Source organism: Hemitrygon akajei, chromosome 20 (genome assembly GCF_048418815.1).
Source record: "Hemitrygon akajei chromosome 20, sHemAka1.3, whole genome shotgun sequence".
NCBI classification, from domain to species: Eukaryota; Metazoa; Chordata; class Chondrichthyes; order Myliobatiformes; family Dasyatidae; genus Hemitrygon; species Hemitrygon akajei.
Genome location: NC_133143.1, coordinates 32,666,727 through 32,688,645, shown reverse-complemented (window position 1 = coordinate 32,688,645; position 21,919 = coordinate 32,666,727). Strand labels below are relative to the sequence as shown.

Sequence of the window (21,919 nt, the reverse complement as noted above, 5' to 3'; positions counted from 1 at the left end):
GGAGGTACTACCCTCAACTCCCGACTAACATTAAACCTCTCGTCTCGATCTAACCCTAGATCTCTTCACTCTTTCTTTAACTTATTCATCTCCAAGTCATGTTCCCTCTGTTCTCGTTTCTCCTCATATTCTCTTTGCTTTTCAGCTCGTTCCCTCTCGTTCTCGGCTACTTCTAGCTCCTTTAGTTGGAGCTCCTGCACCCTTTCTTTCTCTCTCTCAGCCGCTTCCAGCTGCTTTATTTTAAATTCATGTTCCAACCTTAATTTCTCCAACTCTAGCTGATCCATCCCACTCGCTGGTACTGTTTCAGGGATATTTTCCACTACCTCAGCTTCGAACACATCCTTACTAATGTAATACCGAGTTATGGCCCCTCGAACCTCCCGCTTTTTCATAGATGACCTCACTTCTTTGAGGTCCAATCCCTTCGCCAAATTTAACAAGTCTGATTTGGTGGCCGCCTCTAGCGCCTCCACAGTCGGGTTTTTCATAAATTCATCCACGTCCATCTTTGCTGGTTTCCCATCTGGCTACCCGCGTACCAGATCCAATTTATTTATTTATTTATTTATTTTGACTTACAAACTCAATTCACTGCCCTCCCAATTAGGTTTCAAATCTCGAGACAAGGCACCCACGTTGTTACGTATCCCGTAACTGGATCACTTACCAGCAAAGATAGAGAGGTCCACTGAAGTCTGATGGTACTATTTTTAAACGTTTTTATTTATAAAGGGGCACAAACGGAAGGTTAATATAAACATTTTTGATAACATACATCGTCAATACTCAATCTAAAGCGCAGGTATAGTAATAATCAATCAGAAATAAGCTCTATCGTTGTCTAGGGGATAATATATTGTCCATTTGGAAATATAACAGTCATTCAAAAGTCGGCAGGCTTCAGCCTTTTGGGAACCGCTGGGTTTCCCGTGTTGGAGAGAGAGAGAGAGATTGGTGAGAAAAGGAACACTTGCCCGGGTCCTTACGAAGCAAAGCCGTGGAATCAGGGGAGCAGGCTTCCCTGTTGTTAGTTAAAAGCGTTGTTCCGTGATTCCAGCCACAGACTCCCGATTCGGAATCTAACGCACGTGGCTTCCTTCAAAATGGCTTCCCGCTACGACGGGATCGCTATCGTGTCTCCTTGGAGCGTCTAAAGGGGTCGTCCCCCCCAGACCCTCCTTTATACTTCCTCACGGGATCGCAGGTGTCAATCTCTCTCTCAACCAGCCCACTTTGCCCGAGGGCTTTACACGTGGTCTTCATGAGACAATAGTCAAGGTCGACTTATTCTGCATCCCGGTGGAACGCGGTATTCAGCATGTCTCTCTCTCTCCCATTTCCTGTGTCTATTCAGCACGTCTCTCTCTTCTCTTGGGTCATTGACCCCCCCCCCTTCACTAGGGCTCTTGTGATTCTCACAAAGGAGGGGGCTGGTATCATAACAGGTTTAAGATATGTAAATTGTTTTGCATAAATTGGTTAACTACAGTGCTCTCCATTCCTATTTACCCTATTTGATTCTAAGTGAGTTCAAGCAAGCACTGATTTTTTTTCATAACATAAATAGCAGAATAAACTAACCACTTGCCCTTAATGCCTGATCTGCCGTTGATTGATGCTTACTTTCTAATCTCAGCAACATTTTTTGCAGTAATTCATATCACTTGATGCACTTGGGATCAATAAATGTAACTCCATCTTGAATGAGTTCACTGACGAAGCCTCAACAGCCAAACTGGAGAGAGATTTCCAATGATTCCTGATGCTCTTGGAATTTATATTCTTTCAGTGTTTCATCCAGACCCATCTAAAAACCAACACTCTCAAATATAAAATATATTTAAAATACACTCTGTGATGCTATCATTTTTTTTACCAAAGTGGATCAGTTCATGATTTCACACATTATATTTCACTTGCCATGTTCTTGACCATTACATCAGGCTATCTAACAGACCCCATACATCCCCGCACCCCGGCACCTGGCTGTAGCCTCCTCATAATCCACACAGTTACTGAGCGTTGTATCATCAGCTATTTTGGATAGATTATACTCAATCATTTCACTCCATATTCATCGCACCCCAACAGTCACAGCCACCCTCCTGAAAATGATCCCTTTATTGCTATTACAATTTCTCTGTTAGCCAATCCAAATTGAAACTGGAAATTTAATTGCTGTCCAAATACCCAGAAGATTAATTATGATTGTTACTTGAGATGATCTACAGTATTGTTACTCTTATATTGTTATATAATGCAATGGAAACTCTTGGATTTGCTCAACGGTCAAAATCAAATATACTTTTATATCTTTAAAGGGACGACCTGGTCGGAGAGGAGATATGGGTATTGAGGTACGTTTATTAGTTGAAGTGCTAATTTAGTCTAAGAAATTCTAGCATGACGGTATAAAAATGTTCATTCTCAGAAATCTTGTCTGTTAGATTAAATAATTGGCTTTTGGTTTGTCTATTTCAAACTAGTTGCATATCACTGTATTGATATGGAATAACAATACCATAGTCCCTTGAAAACAAGTGGGGATATTATCTTGGATTGCTGTTTGCTGGGGGAGATCTATGTGCCTTTATTTGTTCTGGGAGTAGATGGATCAGGAAACTGAGTGGTACACGTGAAGTCAAGTTAAGGGGCTGGTATGTAGCATGCCACTGAATGTATTTTTGATGGATTGAGACTGCAGAATTATGTAGTGACAGAGCATTTGGACATCAGATTAAATTATTCAGATTTCAGATTTATTTATCAGGTGTACTTTGAAACATGACACGTTTGGTGGTGTAGTGGCATCAGTGATGGACTGCGGGTCAGGAGGTCCCTAGTTCGAATCCAGCCGGTACCCCTGCACGCTTTTCATCCATGCTGGCTTAAGAGCTTGTGATCTCTTTGAAAAAACTCACCCAGCAGAAGGCAATAGCAAACCGCTACTGTACACGATTTCCCACTATGTCACAACAGTGTGGGAGGAAGTCATCTGCTAACTGGAAAAATTCCGGATGTAATATACCTTTCTTTTTTTCTTACTTTGAAACATACATCATTCAATATAGAACTGGTTTTAACTTTTACAAAGCTTATGAGTTTATAACTCTGCAGTGCAAAATGAGTATCTGATCTGATCAGTTGAATTAGTTTACCAATTCTAAATTAATGCAAAAAGAATGAACTAGGATGGTAATGGTTATAAACAGCTATATTCAAGAGGAACTCACAATTTGATGAGATGTGCAACTTATTGCTGGGAAGATTGGCCACATATGGAACTTCAATAGCTTCTCAAATGAATCCCATATTTACGCAGTTTTCCATTTTTGTTATCGGTAATTAGATGTGATTGTAGCTCTTCATTTCCATTCACGGCAGTTGGATAAAAATATTAAAGAGTGAAAAACAAGATGCAGGAAATCTGGAATAAAAACAGAAAATGCTGGGAACAGATAACAGGTCAAGTTGAATCTGATTATTCAATGGAAATAGCAGAAGTTTTTCCTACTCCTCTCCTTTGATAAGTAGGGTACATGGCGTCCAGGCCAGGAGGACTTTCGGAATAATTGTCCTGTGGCTGTTGAGCGCAGATTGGCAAATTTCACTCTAAATTAAGGAAGGAGATATTGATGTTCTGCAGCTTTATGATTACTTTTCTTAGTTCTCTGAATAACATAGATCTTCCTCCTATAGGGTCGCAGTGGACAACCTGGTATCCAAGGACCCCCTGGGCCCCCTGGACCCAAAGGCCAAAAGGTGAATGCAAATATTTATTATGTGGAAGACAAAATATCTCTGGAAACTTGGTGTATTTTTTGAACAGAATAATTTGCAGTTATAAATCTATATAATAGGCAGTGTTGGCTAAAGAGATTGAAGTAAGTTAGTCAATAGTCTCTAATGCTATTGGCTAAATAAAGGAGAGTATAAAAAGATACAATTGTAGAACATTTAAATTAAAATATTTAAACAATTTCATGATCTCTGATTTTTTACATTAAATTTAAATGATTATTTTAAATTTTTGTTCTCTACTTAAGTGTGTACATTAAGATAATATTTGCAAATAGAATACTAATGAAAGAAGAAAATTAATATTGATTAATTTATAGCCAGATTATTTGGAGTCAGGATAGAATAGTGCTTCCTCCTCAGTTTTATTTCCTGCTAATCTTTGAGTGTTTTAGCAAACAGAAAATCCTTTTACAGAAACTAAAGGATCCAGCCTTTATTTTTATCATTCTCTTGTCATATTTTCCATCCAATGCTTGCATAACTTTAAGCAACACTATTGTAACTTCCATTTACCCTCATTCTGTAAGGAGAGTTATCAAAGTTCTCCAGTCTCGGCATATATTGGAAGGCTTGTAAATGTTTTGTTCGCTCTCCAAAACCTTGGCACCTATGCAGAAGTGTCTCAATAGGGGCAAACACGAGGAAATCTGCAGATGCTGGAAATTCAAACAACACATACAAAATGCTGGTGGAACACAGCAGGCCAGTTGGTCCTGACGAAGGGTCTCGGCCCGAAACGTCAACTGTGCTTCTCCTTCTAGATGCTGCCTGGCCTGCTGTGTTCCACCAGCATTTTGTGTGTCAATAGGGGCATCAGCCTTCACTGAGCCCAAACCACCAGCTTCAAAGGTTCAGCATAACATGTTTGCTTTCCCACTTTATATTTTACTTATGATCCCACCCACAATTATAAGAACCTTTATAAGCCTATCTTGCCACCCTCAGATATCACACATCAATGTCCATAAGAGCAAAAAGTTGATTGTGGACTTCAGGAAGGGTAAGATGAGGGAACACAATCCTTATAGAGGGATCAGAAGTGAAGAGAGTGAGTCCTAGGTGTCAAGATCTCTGAGGATATAACCTGGTCCCAACATATCGATGCAGCTGTAAAGAAGGCTATACAGCAGCTATATTTCATTTGGAATTTGAGGAGATTCAGTTTGTCACATAAAACATTCGAAAACTTCTATAGATTTACCATGGACAGCATTCTGACAGGCTGTATTACTGTCTGGTATGGGTGACTACTGCCCAGGATCTAAAGAAGTTACAGAAAGTTGTAAAATTCATCAGCTCCATCTTGGGTACTAGCCTTCATAGTACCCAGGACACCTTCAATGAGCTATGCCTCAGAAAGGTGACATCCATCATTAAAGACCCCCATCACTCAGGGCATGGCCTCTTCTCATTGTTACCATCAGGAAGGAAGCACAGAAACCAGAAATCACACACTCAGTGATTCAGGAACCAGTTCTTCCCATCCGATTCCTAAATAACATTGAAACTGTGAAATATACCTCACTTTTCATTCTGTTTCTTCACTATTTTTAATTTTTAATTTAACTATTTAATATACATATATGTGAACTTAATTGTGATTGATTTACATATTTATTTTTCCTATATTATCATGTATTGCATTGATGTTCTGCTACTAAGTTAACAAATTTTACAACACATGCCAGTGATATTAAATCTGATTCTGATCCTACATCCCTTTCCAGAATTGTGTCATTTGTTTCAAAATGCTTTAAAAACAATTATGATTGGTCCTCATAGCATCATCTATAAACCTCTCAAAGCATTTCATCACAGTAGCACTCACATCTACTATGATGAAATGCTTTGAGAGGTTGGTCATGGCTACAATTAACTGCTGCCTCAGTAAAGATCTGGACTTCTATAATTAGCCTGTTGCCACAATAGGTCGACAGTGGATGCAGCCTCACTGGCTCTCCACATGACCCTGGATGTTCTAAACAGTTGTAGTACCGGCAACAGGCTGCTGCTTATTGATTACAACTCAGTGTGCAACACAATCACACCATCAGTTCTAATCAATATGCTCCGAAACCTGGGCCTCTGTACCTCCCTCTGCAAATAGATCTTTGACTTCCTCATTGGGAGACCACAGTCTGTGCAGATCGGAAATAATTTCTCTTCCTCATTCACAATCAACACTGGCACAATGCAAGAATGCATGCTTAGTTCACTGCTTTACTTTATCTATACCCACATTTGGATGGCTATACATAACTCAAACACCATCTATATATTTGCAATGATACAACAACTGTTGGCAGAACTTCAAACGGTGATGAGGAGGCACACAGGAATGAGATAGATTGGCTGGTTGAGTGGTGTCACAGCAACAGCCTTGTACTCAATTTCAATAAGACCAAGGAATTAATTGTGGACTTCAGGAAGGGGAAGTCATGGAAACACGCATCAGTTCTCATCAAGTATCAGAAGTGGAAAGGGTGAGCAGTTTCATGCTCCTCGGTGTCAACATCTCCGAAGACCTATCCTGGGCCCAGCATAGTGATGTATTCCCAAAGAAGGCATGACAGGAGTTTGAGGAGAATTGGTATGTCACCAAAGACACTGTAAATTTCTACAGATGTACCATGGAGAACATACTAACTGGTTGCATCACCATTCATCTGGTATGGAGGGGCCACTGCACAAGATTGGAAAAAAACTGCAGGAAATTGTAAACTCAGCCAGTTCCATCATGGGTACTAGCCTTCCCAGCATTCAGGACACCTTCAAAAGGTGATACTTCAAAAGGGTAGCATTCATAATTAAGGACCCCTATCACTGTGGACATACACTCTTCTCATTGCTACCACCAAGGAAGAGGTACAGGAGCCTGAAGACACAGTCAACATTTCAGGAGCAGCCATGAGATTTATGAGTGTACAGTGAACCCATGAACACTACCTCAATATTTTTCCCTCTCTTTTTGAACTACTTGTTTAAATTAACTTTCTTTTATTACATATACTTAGAGAAATTTTAGTTTTATAGTTATTTATTGTAATGTACAGAAGAAAAATTTTCATGACATATGCCAATGATATTAAACCTGATTCTGATTGAAGGCAGGAGGAGTCAAAATGAAAGTGAAAAAAAATCACATAGTTTCTTCTGTCTAAGCATCTGTAAATTCTGATTTCAGTAATCAGGAATTTTGTCTCTTGCTATTTTTTTACATCAAAATCTTTAAAATAATGGAAATGAACAAGATTGGATTCTACTAAAACTCAGAATGGTGTTTCACCCACTTTCTGATATGAGCAATAATTAATATTAGCATGTGTTGGATCTTTGTCACATTGCTAATATTAAGGATCTTGTTTTTCCCTACTTTGCAGGGAAATAGAGGAAATCCCAGGCCCCCTGGAAAAAACGGAGAGACTGGATTACGAGGACCTTGGGTTAGTAAGAGTAATGTCAATAATTTATTGAATTATGTAACAAATATGAACTTGCACAAGCCCTTTGCTAAGAATTTGATCTTTATGGAGAGCATTGCTGAGAATTTTGCCACTAAGCATGCTTGACTATGAAAATCAGACCAGAATTTCTTGAGCTTTTACTAAGTTCGCATTTTTCTACTTTTCTTTTCCCATTTTCCAAAGAGGCGGCATAAAATAGAGTATGAATGCATTCTTGCATTCTGTTTAATGCTGTAGAGTGGACAAGCCAATGGCCCTTAAATGTCTAAACAGTAAAGATGGCAGGGAATGGCACTTGGAACAGTCCTTTCACAACCTCACAACATCCTAATGCTCTTTGTTCCCAATAAACTTCATGAGTCATAGACGACATTAAATCTGCATACTGTAAGGTTCAACAAAAGCCAATGAGATGCATTGTTCCATCTTTACCTATTCTGTCACAAATAATGATAATCAAAAAATACTGGATTGATGGAAATCCCTTAAATATTCACTTATGTGATTCAGGAGAGGAAATCTATCATACCCAAATTGACTTTCCTCCAATTTGAGATCCTCCAATGTGTTTGATCCTTAGTACTCCAGGGATGAGTGATAGATTAATGCTCACTTTTTTGTTGGACTGAAAAAGGAATAAATAATAAAATAAAAGCAGTAACCGGAGATATATCGACAAATAAAAAAGTCTTCACATTTGTGAATGTTAAGTTTCATGTTCACCAAAGATCCATACTGGTCCCTCCATAGTTTTATCCACATGTTGCCTCTCCGGCGAGATCACAGATACATGAAACAAGAATCCAATTCTAACAAATAGTTCTATACTGAACAATTCTAGCACACTCCTAGTGAGCACCCATATTCACTATTTGCAAAGTTGAGTTGATACTAAATTCCTCTTCCTGTACTTAGATTTGAATTATCCTACCCACACTTTATCCCCATGTTTTTTGACTAGGTTGGTTCACTGTTAAACAATGACTTGGCTTTAATTTCATACACTTTTTGTAAATTCCTATCAAGATCTTGTCCCCAATTTATTCCTGTAACTTCGTGAAATGCTGGAATCCTCTGAGATATCTCCAATCCTCCAATTCTGTCCTTGTCAAATTTAGTTGCTTTTCCATTGACCATCATGCCTTCAGCTGTTAAGCTTAAAACAAAGATTGAAATTCCCTGTTTAAAACCTCCCACAATCTCTTTCTCTTTTGTTCTTTGAAGCACAACAGAAAAAAAACTTTTGGAGTGTTTTGGGCCAATTGACATAAAAGTTCCTGAAATCTTTCAAAGGCACCAAATTGGAATCATTTTACATTTTATAGCTTAGATATTTTGCACGGGCTGTGAAGTAGTTACCATATAAATACTCCAAAGATGTGCACGGTGCTAAATGGAACATCAGAGTTGTTTGCTTTAAATGCAGATAGTGAGTTTTATAATATACTGAGGGACTGAGTGTCTGAGTGTCTTTAATGTTTTGGTCTCAGATTAAATGATGGGTTTCTTCCATTCTAAATCCATATCTCATACAATCACAGCTCGTGCAATTGTTTCAACTTTATCTTTTTTACCTACAATCTCACACTGAATCCTTCTCACTACTGTTGAACAGTCAAGAAAAACATACTATTCAGAACGATACACATTGGATTTTACCCCATTGCCTCATCTTTTACAGGAAGCTGATGGGCATGGCCCTCTAACTTGATGCTCTTGTATTATTGGCTCATCAGAACAGAAGAAATAGGAGCAGAAGCAGGCCATCTGGTCCATTGAGCCTGCTTCACAATTCAATAAGATCATGGGTGGTCTGGACATGGACTCATCTCCACCTACCTGCCTCTTCCCCACAACCATTATTTCCCCTACTATGCAAACTTCCATCCAACCTTGTCTTAAATATATTTACTGCTTCATTGGGCAGAGAATTCCGTAGATGCACCACTCTCTTGGAAAAGAAGTTCCTCCTCATCTCTGTTCTAAACCTACTCCCGTGAATCTTGAGGCTATGTTCCCTAGTTCTAGTCTCACCTGCCACTGGAAATAACTTTCCTGCCTCTATCTTATCTATCCCTTTCATAATTTTATACGATTCTACAAGGTCGCCTCTCATTCTTCTGAATTCCAGCAAATACAGTCCCAGGCGACTCAATCTGTCCTCTTACTCAAACCCCCCATTTCTGGAATCAACCTGGTGAACCTCGTCTGCACTGCCTCCAAAGCCAGTGTATTCTTCCTCAAGTAAGGAGATCAGAACTGCACTCAGTACTCCTGGTGCAGCCTCACCAGTACCCTGTACAGTTGCAGCATAACCTTCCTGCTCAAAATTCAATCCCTCTAGCAATGAGGGCTATCATTCCATTTCCCTTCTTGATAGACTGTTGCACCTGTAAACCAACCTTTTGTGATTCCTGCACGAGCACTCCCGAATCCCTCTGCACAGCAGCATGCAGCAGTTTTTTACCAGTGAAATAATAATCTGCTCTTCCATTTTTCTTTCCAAGGTGGATGACCTCGCATTTACCAACATCGTACGCCATCTGCCAAACCCACGCCCATTCACTTAACCTATCTATGTCTCTGCAGACTCTCCGTATCTTCTGCACAATTTGCTTTCCCACTCAAACATGCCCATACATGCTTTATTTTTAACATTACTTTGATTTGTGTTTCAGGGCTCAACTGGAGATAAAGGCTTCAGAGGTCACAAAGGAAGTGATGGATTCAAAGGGCAAAAGGTTTGTGAATAATCTCTTATTCTGTGTTTCATCTTTTAGTGCATAATAAAATGGAACATGTTACAATGGCAAATGGAAATCTGAGTACAGGCAGTTGCCATCTTTTGAGGGCAAGAGGTGTTATGTAGTTGTTACCCATTGTCCTCTGCATACATTTTTTAAAATCTTACTTTCTCCAAGGTAAATTATAACAAAGATCAGGCAGCTCCCTTGACCTTTTTATCTTTCCAGTTTCAGGTACACACACACACAAACACACTCATACAATTTTGACATTTCAGAACAACCAGAACCACTGTCAGGAATAACATTCAAATGGAACCAAAACTAATTGTAACTGTAAGATAATGTTTAATTTGTCCAGCCACAGGTGTCTCACTATGGGTTAATTTAGTGATATCTGAATAGACTTGAGACTTCAACAATGAAAACAGGAAATGTCGGATGTACTTAATGACATTCTCCCTTCTCCCCCCTCCCTGCAGCTTAACAGTCATCCTTTGTCTTCCCAGTTCTGATGAAGAGTCTTTAATTTGAAATATTAACTCTGCTTCAGTTTGCTCGTATGCAGACTGACCTGCTAAGTATTTCCAGAATTAGCCATTTTCAAAAACATAGAAACATAGAAAACATACAGTACAATACAGGCCCTTCGGCCTACAAAGCTGTGACGAACATGTCCCTACATTAGAACTGCCTAGGCTTTACCCATAGCCCTCGTTCTTTCTAAGCTCCTTGCAGCCATTCAGGTGTCTCTTCAAAGTCCCTATCATTTCGACCTCCACCACCGTCGCCGGGAGCCCACTCCATGCACTCACCATTCTCGGTGTAAAGAAACTTTCCCCTGACATCTCCTCTGTACCTACTTCCAAGCTCCTTAAAACTATGCCCTCTCATGCTACCCATTTCAGCCCTGGGGAAAAGCTTCTGACTATCCACACGATCAGTGCCTCTCATTATCTTGTACATCTCTATCAAGTCACCTCTCATCCTCCATCGCTTCAAGGAGAAAAGGCCGAGTTCATTCAACCTATTCTCATAAGGCATGCTCCCCAATCCAGGCAACATCTTTGTAAATCTTCTCTGCACCCTTTCTATGGTTTCCACGACCTTCCTATAGTGAGCCGACCAGAAATGAGCACAGTACTCCAAGTGGGGTCTGACCAGGGTCATTATTAGCTGCAACATCACCTCTCGGCTCTTAAACTCCATCCCATGATTAGCAAAGGCCAATGCACTGTATGCCTTCTTAACCACACAGTCAACCTGCATAGCATCTTTGAGTGCCCAATAGACTCGGACCCCAAGATCCCTCTGATCCTCCACACTGCCAAGAGTCTTACCATTAATGCTATAATCTGCTATCATATTTGACCTACCAAAATGAAACACCTCACACTTATCTGGGTTGAACTCCATCTGCGACTTCATAGCCCAGTTTTGCATCCTATCAATGTCCTGTTGTAACCTCTGACCACCCTCCACACTATCCATAGCACCCCCAACCTTTGTGTCATCAGCAAATTTACTAACCCATCTCTCCACTTCCTCATCCAGGTCATTTATAAAAATCACTAAGAGTAGGGGTCCCGGGACAGATCCCTGAGGCACACCACTGGTCAGCGGTCTCCATGCAGAATATGACCCATCTACAATCACTCTTTGCCTTCTGTGGCAAGCCAGTTCTGGATCCACAAGGCAATATCACCATGCCTCCTTACTTTCTCAATAAGCCTTGCATGGGGTACCTTAACAAATGTTTTGTTAAAATTCATATACACTACATCTACGGCTGTACCTTACTAATATGATTAGTCACATTCTCAAAAAATTCAATCAGGGTCGTAAGGCACAACCTGCCTTTGACAAAGCCATGCCTGACTATTCTTAATCATATAATGCCTCTCCAAATGTTCATAAATCTCAGAATCTTCTCCGTCAACTTACCAACAACTGAAGTAAGACTCACTGGCCTATAATTTCCTGGGCAATCCCTACTCCCTTTTGTGACTCTACAAACCTCTCCCGTCCTCATTGATGATGCAAAGGTCATTGGCAGAGGCTCAGCAATCTCCTCCCTCGCTTCCCACAGTATTGTGGGGTACATCCCGTCCGGTCCCAGTGACTTAACCAACTTGATGCTTTCCTAAAGCTCCAGCACATTCTCTTTCTTAAAATCTATATTCCCAAGCTTTTCCATCCACTGCAAGTCATTCCTACAATTGCCAAGATCCTTTTCCATAGTGAATACTGAAGCAAAGTATTCATTATGTACCTCCGCTATTTTCTCCGGTTCCATACATACTTTTCCATTGTCACACTTGATTGGTCCTATTGTCTCCCATCTTATCCTCTTACTCTTTACATACTTGTAGAATGCCTTGGGGTTTTTCTTCATCCTGTCCACCAAGGCATTCTCATGGCCCCTTCTGGCTCTCCTAATTTCATTCTTAAGCTCCTTCCTGCTAGCCTTATAATCTTCTAGAATCTTATCATTACCTAGTTTTTTGAACCTTTTGTAAGCTCTTCTTTTCTTCTTGACTAGATTTACAACAGCCTTTGTGCACCACGGATTTTGTACCCTACCATCCTTTCCACGTCTCATTGGAACGTACCTACTCAGAACCCCACGCAAATATCCCCTGAACATTTGTCACATTTCTTTGGTACGTTCCCCTGAGAACATCTGTTTCCAATTTATGCTTTCAAGTTTCTGCCTGAGAGCCTCATAGTTCCCTTACTCCAATTAAGCGTTTCTAACTTGTCTGTTCCTATCCCTCTCCAATGCTATGGTAAAGGAGATAGAATTGTGATCACTATCTCCAAAATGCTCTCCCACTGAGAGACCTGACACCTGACCAGGTTCATTTCCCAATACCAGATCAAGTACAGCCTCTCCTCTTGTAGGCTTATCTACATACTGTGTCAATAAACCTTCCTGAACACACCTAACAAACTCCACCCCGTCCAAACCCCTCACTCTAGGGAGATGCCAATCAATATTTGGGAAATTAAGATCTCCCACCACAACAACACTGTTATTATTACTCCTTTCCAGAATCTGTCTCCCTGTCTTCTCCTCGGTGTCCCTGTTACAATTGGGTGGTCTGTAAAAAAACACCCAGTAGAGTTATTGGCCCCTTCCTTTTCCCATCTTCCATCCACAGAGACTCCGTGGACAATCTCTCCATGACTTCCTCCTTTTCTGCAGACGTGACACTATCTCTGATCAACAGTGTCACGTCCCCACCTCTTTTGCCTCCATATAACCATATAACCATATAACAATCACAGCACGGAAACAGGCCATTCCGGCCCTCCTAGTCCGTGCCGAACTCTTAATCTCACCTAGTCCCACCTACCCGCACTCAGCCCATAACCCTCCACTCCTTTCCTATCCATATACCTATCCAATTTTACCTTAAATGACACAACTGATCTGGCCTCTACTACTTCTACAGGAAGCTCATTCCACACAGCTATCACTCTCTGAGTAAAGAAATACCCCCTCGTGTTTCCCTTAAACTTTTGCCCCCTAACTCTCAAATCATGTCCTCTCGTTTGAATCTCCCCTACTCTCAATGGAAACAGCCTATTCACGTCAACTCTATCTATCCCTCTCAACATTTTAAATACCTCGATCAAATCCCCCCTCAACCTTCTACGCTCCAATGAATAGAGACCTAACTTGTTCAACCTTTCTCTGTAACTTAAGTGCTGAAACCCTGGTAACATCCTAGTAAATCGTCTCTGCACTCTCTCTAATTTATTGATATCTTTCCTATAATTCGGTGACCAGAACTGTACACAATATTCCAAATTTGGCCTTACCAATGCCTTGTACAATTTTAACATTACATCCCAACTTCTGTACTCAATGCTCTGATTTATAAAGGCCAGCGTTCCAAAAGCCTTCTTCACCACCCTATCTACATGAGACTCCACCTTCAGGGAACTATGCACTGTTATTCCTAGATCTCTCTGTTCCACTGCATTCCTCAATGCCCTACCATTTACCCTGTATGTTCTATTTGGATTATTCCTGCCAAAATGTAGAACCTCACACTTCTCAGCATTAAACTCCATCTGCCAACGTTCAGCCCATTCTTCTAACCGGCATAAATCTCCCTGCAAGCTTTGAAAACCCACCTCATTATCCACAACACCTCCTACCTTAGTATCATCAGCATACTTACTAATCCAATTTACCACCCCATCATCCAGATCATTTATGTATATTACAAACAACATTGGGCCCAAAACAGATCCCTGAGGCACCCCGCTAGTCACCGGCCTCCATCCCGATAAACAATTATCCACCACTACTCTCTGGCATCTCCCATCTAGCCACTGTTGAATCCATTTTATTACTCCAGCACTAATACCTAACGACTGAACCTTCTTAACTAACCTTCCATGTGGAACTTTGTCAAAGGCCTTGCTGAAGTCCATATAGACTACATCCACTGCCTTACCCTCGTCAACATTCCTCGTAACTACTTCAAAAAATTCAATAAGGTTTGTCAAACATGACCTTCCACGCACAAATCCATGCTGGCTACTCCTAATCAGATCCTGTCTATCCAGATAATTATAAATACTATCTCTAAGAATACTTTCCATTAATTTACCCACCACTGATGTCAAACTGACAGGTCTATAATTGCCAGGCTTACTTCTAGAACCCTTTTTAAACAATGGAACCACATGAGCAATACGCCAATCCTCCGGCACAATCCCTGTTTCTAATGACATCTGAAAGATCTCCGTCAGAGCTCCTGCTATCTCTACACAAACTTCCCTCAAGGTCCTGGGGAATATCCGGTCAGGACCCGGAGATTTATCCACTTTTAAATTTCTTAAAAGCGCCAGTACTTCCACCTCTTTAATTGTCATAGGTTCCATAACTTCCTTACTTGTTTCCCACACCTTACACCATTCGATATCCTTCTCCTTAGTGAATACCGAAGAGAAGAAATCGTTCAAAATCTCTCCCATCTCCCTCGGCTCCACACATAGCTGACCACCCTGATTCTCTAAGGGACCAATTTTATCCCTCACTATCCTCTTGCTTTTAATATAACTGTAGAAGCCTTTCGGATTTACTTCCACCTTATTTGCCAAACCAAACTCGTAACTTCTTTTAGCTTTTCTAATCTCTTTCTTAAGTTTCCTTTTACATTCTTTATATTCCTCGAGCAATTCCTTTACTCCATGCTGCCTATATCTATTGTAGACATCCCTCTTTTTTCGAACCAAGTTTCTAATATCCCTTGAAAACCATGGCGCTTTCAAACCTTTAATCTTTCCTTTCAACCGAACAGGAACATAAAGATTCTGTACCCTCATAATTTCACCCTTAAATGACCTCCATTTCTCTATTACATCCTTCCCATAAAACAACTTGACCCATTCCACTCTCTCTAAATCCCTGCGCATCTCCTCAAAGTTAGCCTTTCTCCAATCAAAAATCTCAACTCTAGGTCCAGTCCTGTCCTTCTCCATAATTATATTGAAGCTAATGCTATTGTGATCACTGGACCCGAAGTGCTCCCCAACACATACATCTGTCAGCTGACCTATCGCATTCCCTAACAGGAGATCCAACACTGCCCCATCTCTAGTCGGTACTTCTATGTATTGTTGCAAAAAGCTATCCTGCACACATTTCACAAACTCTAAACCATCCAGCCCTTTTACAGAATGAGCTTCCCAATCTATGTGTGGAAAATTAAAATCTCCCACAATCACCACCTTGTGTTTACTACAAATATCTGCTATCTCCTTACACATTTGCTCTTCCAACTCACGCTCCCCATTAGGTGGCCTATAATACACTCCTATCAGTGTTACTACACCTTTCCCATTCCTCAATTCCACCTATCCTGTCTGAACCATCTAAAGCCTGGCACTTGAAGTAGCATTCCTGCCCCTGCACAATCCAAATCTCTGTAATGGCCACAACATCATAGCTCCAAATGCTGATCCGTGCTCTAAGCTCATCCGTTTTATTCATGATACTCCCTGCATTAAAACAGACACATCTCAAACCATCGGTCTGAGCGCGTCCCTTCTCTATCATCTGCCTATCCTCCCTTTTGCACTGTCTCCAAACTTTCTCTATTTGTGAGCCAACCTCCCTTTCTGCCGTCACTTCAGTTCGGTTCCCAACCTCAGCAATTCTACTTTAAACTCTCCCCAATAGCCTTTGCAAACCTCCCCGTCAGGATATTGGTCCCCCTCAGATTCAAGTACAACCTGTCTTTTTTCTACAGGTCACACGTGCCCCAGAAAAGGTCCTAATGATCCAGAAATCTGAATCCCTGCCCCCTGCACCAATCCCTCAGCCACTCATTTATCCTTCACTTCACTCTATTCCTATACTCACTGTCACGTGGCACAGGCAGTAATCCCGAGATTGCTACCTTTGAGGTCCTGCTTCTCAACTTCCTTCCTAACTCCCTGTAGTCTTTTTTCAGGACCTCCTCCCTTTTCCTACCTATGTGGTGGTACCAATATGTACCATGACCTCTGGCTGTTCTCCTTCCCATTTCAGGATATCTTGGACGTGATCAGAAACATCTCGGACCTGGCACGTGGAAAGCAAACTACCATCCACGGTTCTTTCCTGCGTCCACAGAATCGCCTATCTGACCCCCTATCACTGCTGCCATCCTTTTCCTTTCCTACCCATCTGAGCTACAGGGCCAGACTCTGTGCCAGAGGTGTGACCATTGTTGCTTCCCACAGGTAGGCCATCACCCACAACAGTACTCAAGCAGGAATTCTTATTGTTAAGGGAGACAACCACTGGGGTACTCTCTAGTACCTGCTTCTTGCCCTTCCCTCTCCTGACTGTTACCCACTTCTCTGTCTCCTGTGGTCCTGGGGTGACTACCTGCCTATAGCTCCTCTCTATCACCTCCTCACTCTCCCTGACCAGATGAAGGTTATCAAGCTGCAGCTCCAGTTCCCTAACACGGTCTCTAAAGAGCTTTTGTTTTAGATTTTCAATATTGGTAGATTTTAATTGGTAAGCATGTGTAAAGTCTCAAACAGTTCACCTTGCCATACAGAGAAGCAAATGTTATATACAAGTCTTAGTGGAACAATGTTTTGCATGTGCAAAGCGGAACTCAACAGTAGTACCGTCAGGAGACATGTATAGTGCACATGTATTACAACTGTGTGCCATGAAATGATTCATTCCAATTCTTAGTTATTGCTCATGGAATAATCTCTTTCCTGAATGTAGTTGCTTCCCTAAATTTATTGCAACCATGTTTCTTGTAATATAAAAATACCTTGTTTATAGAATACCTTTCAGCTAATATTGTTCACATTTCTTTGAATATTTGAACTCATAATCCAGACTGAAACATCAGTGTGGTGCTGAAAAAAAATTGAAGGTACCAAATTTGGATCATTTTACACTTTACGTACACATTTTTCAATGGCTGTGAGGCAGTTAAGAATATTCCAAAGTTGTGAGCTGGGAATTCAATACAATTTCAATAGTTACAATGACATGATCTACTTCAGTATTTTAAGTCTGATAATGCTTCCATTGAATTACATTTCTACAATGGGAGGCAACATGGAATATTCAGCTTTGCTGAGACAAAATAATTCACAAAGATGATCTAAAGTTTCTGAGAATAGATAATCTGGACACCCAAAAATAATGTTATGAGGATTAACTCTCCCAGTACACAAATATAAAGCAAATATGCCTGTGACTATGTCTGATGTGCTAAGGGACAAAATTAGTTTGATCTGCAAGCTTCCTTGAAATTAGTCACAAAGGTGTTAAATAACTTGGCCAATGTTGCTTCATTTGATGTAGGCCAGCTATCATTTCTCCAATGTCTTACATTTAGATGATGCACACAAGAACATCTTATGGTCACATCAGTTTGCAAACCATATCATTTGAGAAGACAGCCCCTTGCTGTGTGCTAGTTGCCTTTGTTCTTTAGACAATACTGTTAGTTTAAAATATTGTCTTTTTAATTCAAACTGATTACTGCTTGCAACTTACTTTAAATATTGAAGACTGGTTCTCATTCCAATTAAGTACAGTTAATTTCATAGTTTCATAATTCCTGAATTCCTACCATCAAGCTTTGTTTTCTATTTACCACTTACAGCCCCGTAGTCCAAGTTGTACCAGTTCAGTTAAAGTTCATGGATTAGAAAATGGCACGCCTTGGAACAAATAAGGCTAAGCTATGAAACAGGTCAAAGACAATCCCATTCAAGATGGGTTCTATTTGTCATTTCCAACAACTAGATTGAAAATAGACCAGGGTATTTTGGGGATCATTAACTATAGCTAATTCTCCCCTTCAAACAGTAAAAAGACTTTACTTGATTAAGTAATAGTGATTTTTATCATTCAGAGACACACACTACAGAAGGTTGTAATAGTATGTAGAACTAAGTTATGTTAAATATGACATTATAACTCACATGGAAATTGTGTTCAGGGTGAAGATGGACCAGAGGGTCAGAAAGGCGAGTTTGGAAGAACTGGAGTTCGTGGACTACAGGTTAATCTGATTTTACCTTGCCACCGTTAAATTTTTTGAGATTTATTGAGATTTTGTTTTGTTAAACTGACAGCCAGAGTCAATCAGATGTTTCGCATATCGTGCGTATCAGGAATATACCAACGTTCTTCGGTCTCTTGGAAATACAGAATTAGGAAAGTGTTTTCCATCAGCCAAGGACATAGTTCATGTGAAGTATTTAGTGGGTCTCATTTGAGGATGGCGAACAGTTTGATTGTTTCTGCAATTGAAAGATATCTGCAGAATGTTTATTTACTGGATGTGACAAAATTTTGCTGACAGAAAATAATTTCCTCTTTAATATGGTAAGTACTGTGTGCTTCTAGGAGAGGAGAAGAATAATTAAAGTGATGGGGCTTTGGGAGAGATATCTTAAACAAGCTGGCTGCTCTAAACTGGATTGTGTCAAGCTACTTTTAAAACAGTTTGAAATGTAGAACTGCACTCCAAATCCAAAATCACCTGAAGCTAGGTAGCTAATCAACAGTACTCACACATTGCTTATGTTGGCTCAATGCTGTAGCTGGTCTTCAAGCCATTATTGACATGACCATTGAAGTATACATGAGGATAGACCTTCCACTCAACATCCATAAGACCAAAATCCTTTACAAACCTACTCTTTGTTCACCACCTTTCCCTTCCATAAACAAATGTTCACAGTGAGACCCTAGAAAATGTTGAACATTCTAGGCAAAGGAAAATTGAAGAAAAAATTAATCTAACCCTAACTGTAACCTTCACCATCAATACAACCTTTGATCAGTTCAGGAAAAGGGTATTTGAAGACCTCAGGCCTTGCACAAAACGCATTCTCTATGTTCCTTGCCCTACTGCATAGCTCTAAGATCTAGAATCCCTTCAGCAGGCACCTTGAAGCACCGGAGAAAATTCCAACTATGTTGTCTCTGCAAACTCCTCCAAGTTCATTGGAAGGATAGTGAACCAATACAGGTAACCCCCGTTTTTCGAACATTTGCTTTACGACACCTCGCTGTTACGAAAGACCTACATTAGTTACCCTGTTTTTGCTAACAGAAGGTGTTTTCACTATAATGAGAAAAGGCAACGCGCAATAAAAGGCAGCGTGTGCCCCGAGCAGCCAAGCTCCTCCCCCGGAACTGCATTCTGGCCGGCATTGCTTAAACACGTGCCTGTGAGCATCTGTGCTTTATGACAATTTCTTTTGTGCATCTGTTAGCAAGATGAGTTCTAAGGTATTGGAAAAGCCTAAAAGAGCATGTAAGGGTGTTACAAGGGCATAAAATTACACATAATTAAGTGTTTCGATTGTGGTGAAGGAAGTAAAGACATAGTGAGTTTGGCTAAGGAGGCTGGTTTTGTGGAAGTTGACGAAGATGATGTTGAAGAGGTTTTGGCATCCCATGACCAAGAACTGATAGATGAAGAACTGATGCAATTGGAAGAGGAATGGATTACAATCGAAACCAAATGCAGTAGCGAACGGACCGAACGTGAAATTGTCCAGGAGCTGAACGTGAAGCAACTGCATAAGATTTTCGCTGTGATTGACAATGCTGCTATGATTGCAGAAAAGTATGACTTTAATTTTGAAAGGGTACATAGGTTTAGGGCATATTTGCAGGATGGCTTGAGCGCTTACAAAGAACGGTATGATAGAAAAATGTGCGAGGCTAAGCAGTCAAGCATACTGTCGTTTTTCAAGCCTTCCACATCAGCCACAGCAGACGGTGAACCTCGACCTTTGACATCGAGGCAGGCAGACATAGAAGATGACCTGCCTGCCCTAATGGAAACAGACGATGATGAGATGACACCCCAGTCTCCTCTACCTCCCACCACCCCAACCTCCAACGGCTCAGCCTAATACACCATCATCAGTGTGCTTGCTGTCTTTCCAATTCCGGTAAATGATACTGCACTGTACATACTTTATTAAAAGCACAAAATGCTGGCGAACTCGGCAGGCCAGACAGCATCTATGGGAGGAGGTAGTGACGACGTTTCGGGCCGAAACCCTTCATCAGGAGTGAAGTAACATGGGATGGTCAAGGGGGGATAAGAAGTGGGGGGAGGGATAAAGTAGAGAGCTAGTAAGTGATAGGTTGGACGGAAATGGGCTGGGGGAAGGTGGAGAATTATGGGAAATAAAAGAGAAAGAAAGGTGGGGCTGGGGGGAGATTATAGTGAGGGGGGAAAAAAGAGAGAGAAAGAAAACCAGACTGAAACAATAGATATGGATGGGGGTAAAGGTGGGGGGCAGAGGTATCAACGGAGGTCTGTGAGTTGGATGTTCATGCTGGCAGGTTGGAGGCTACCCAGGCGGGAGATAAGGTATTGCTCCATCGACCTGTGTGCGGCCTCATCTTGACGGTAGAGGAGGCCATGGACAGACAACGTATAATCTTCCATAACTTCCACCACCTCCTGTGTGATCCCACCACCAGCCACATCTTCCCCTCCCCCCCCCCACTCTCGTCTTTCCGCAGGGATCGCTCCCTATGCGACTCCCTTGTCCATTCATCCCCCCCATCCCTCCCCACCGATCTCCCTCCTGGCACTTATCCCTGCAAATGGAAGAAGTGCTACACCTGCCCCCACACTTCTTCCCTCACCACCATCCCAGGCCCCCGACAGTCCTTTCAGGTAAGGCACCATTTCACCTGTGAGACAATTGGGGTGATATACTGTATCTGGTGCTCCCGATATGGCCATTTATACATTGGGGAGACCCGCCGCAGACTGGGAGACCGTTTCGCCGAACACCGGCGCTCAGTCCTCCAGCAGTGGCGGGATCTCCCTGTGGCCACACATTTCAATTCCACAGACCACTCCCACTCTGACATGTCTGTCCATGGCCTCCTCTACCGTCAAGATGAGGCCGCGCGGAGGTCGATGGAGCAATACCTTATCTCTCGCCTGGGTAGCCTCCTACCTGCCGGCATGAACATCCAACTCACAGACCTCTGTTGATACCCCTGCCCCCCTTACCCCATCCCTATCTATTATTTCAGTCTGGTTTTCTTTCTCTCTCTTTTTTCCCCCTCACTATAATCTCCCCCCAGCCCTACCTTTCTTTCTCTTTTATTTCCCATAATTCTCCACCTTCCCCCTAGCCCATTTCCATCCAACCTATCACTTCCTAGCTCTCTACTTTATCCCTCCCCCCACTTCTTATCACCCTTTGACCATCCCATGTTACTTCACTCCTGATGAAGGGTTTCGGCCCGAAACATCGTCACTACCTTCTCCCATAGATGCTGTCTGGCCTGCTGAGTTCTGCCAGCATTTTGTGTTTCTATTTATTTCCAGCATCTGCAGATTCACCCGTGTTGCCTTTGAATTCACATACATT

General features: G+C 41.4%; 1 protein-coding gene across 1 annotated transcript in view; it reads left to right on the top strand.

The window, feature by feature from the left end:
- LOC140713931 (collagen alpha-6(VI) chain-like) overlaps window positions 1-21,919 on the top strand; it is a 142,859-nt gene that overhangs the window by 108,235 nt on the left and 12,705 nt on the right. Inside the window, exons 34-37 of the mRNA XM_073024627.1 lie at window positions 3,703-3,815; window positions 7,185-7,247; window positions 9,947-10,009; window positions 18,499-18,561. Of these exons, the coding sequence (XP_072880728.1) occupies window positions 3,703-3,815; window positions 7,185-7,247; window positions 9,947-10,009; window positions 18,499-18,561 (302 nt within the window). The remainder of the gene's footprint in view (window positions 1-3,702; window positions 3,816-7,184; window positions 7,248-9,946; window positions 10,010-18,498; window positions 18,562-21,919) is intronic.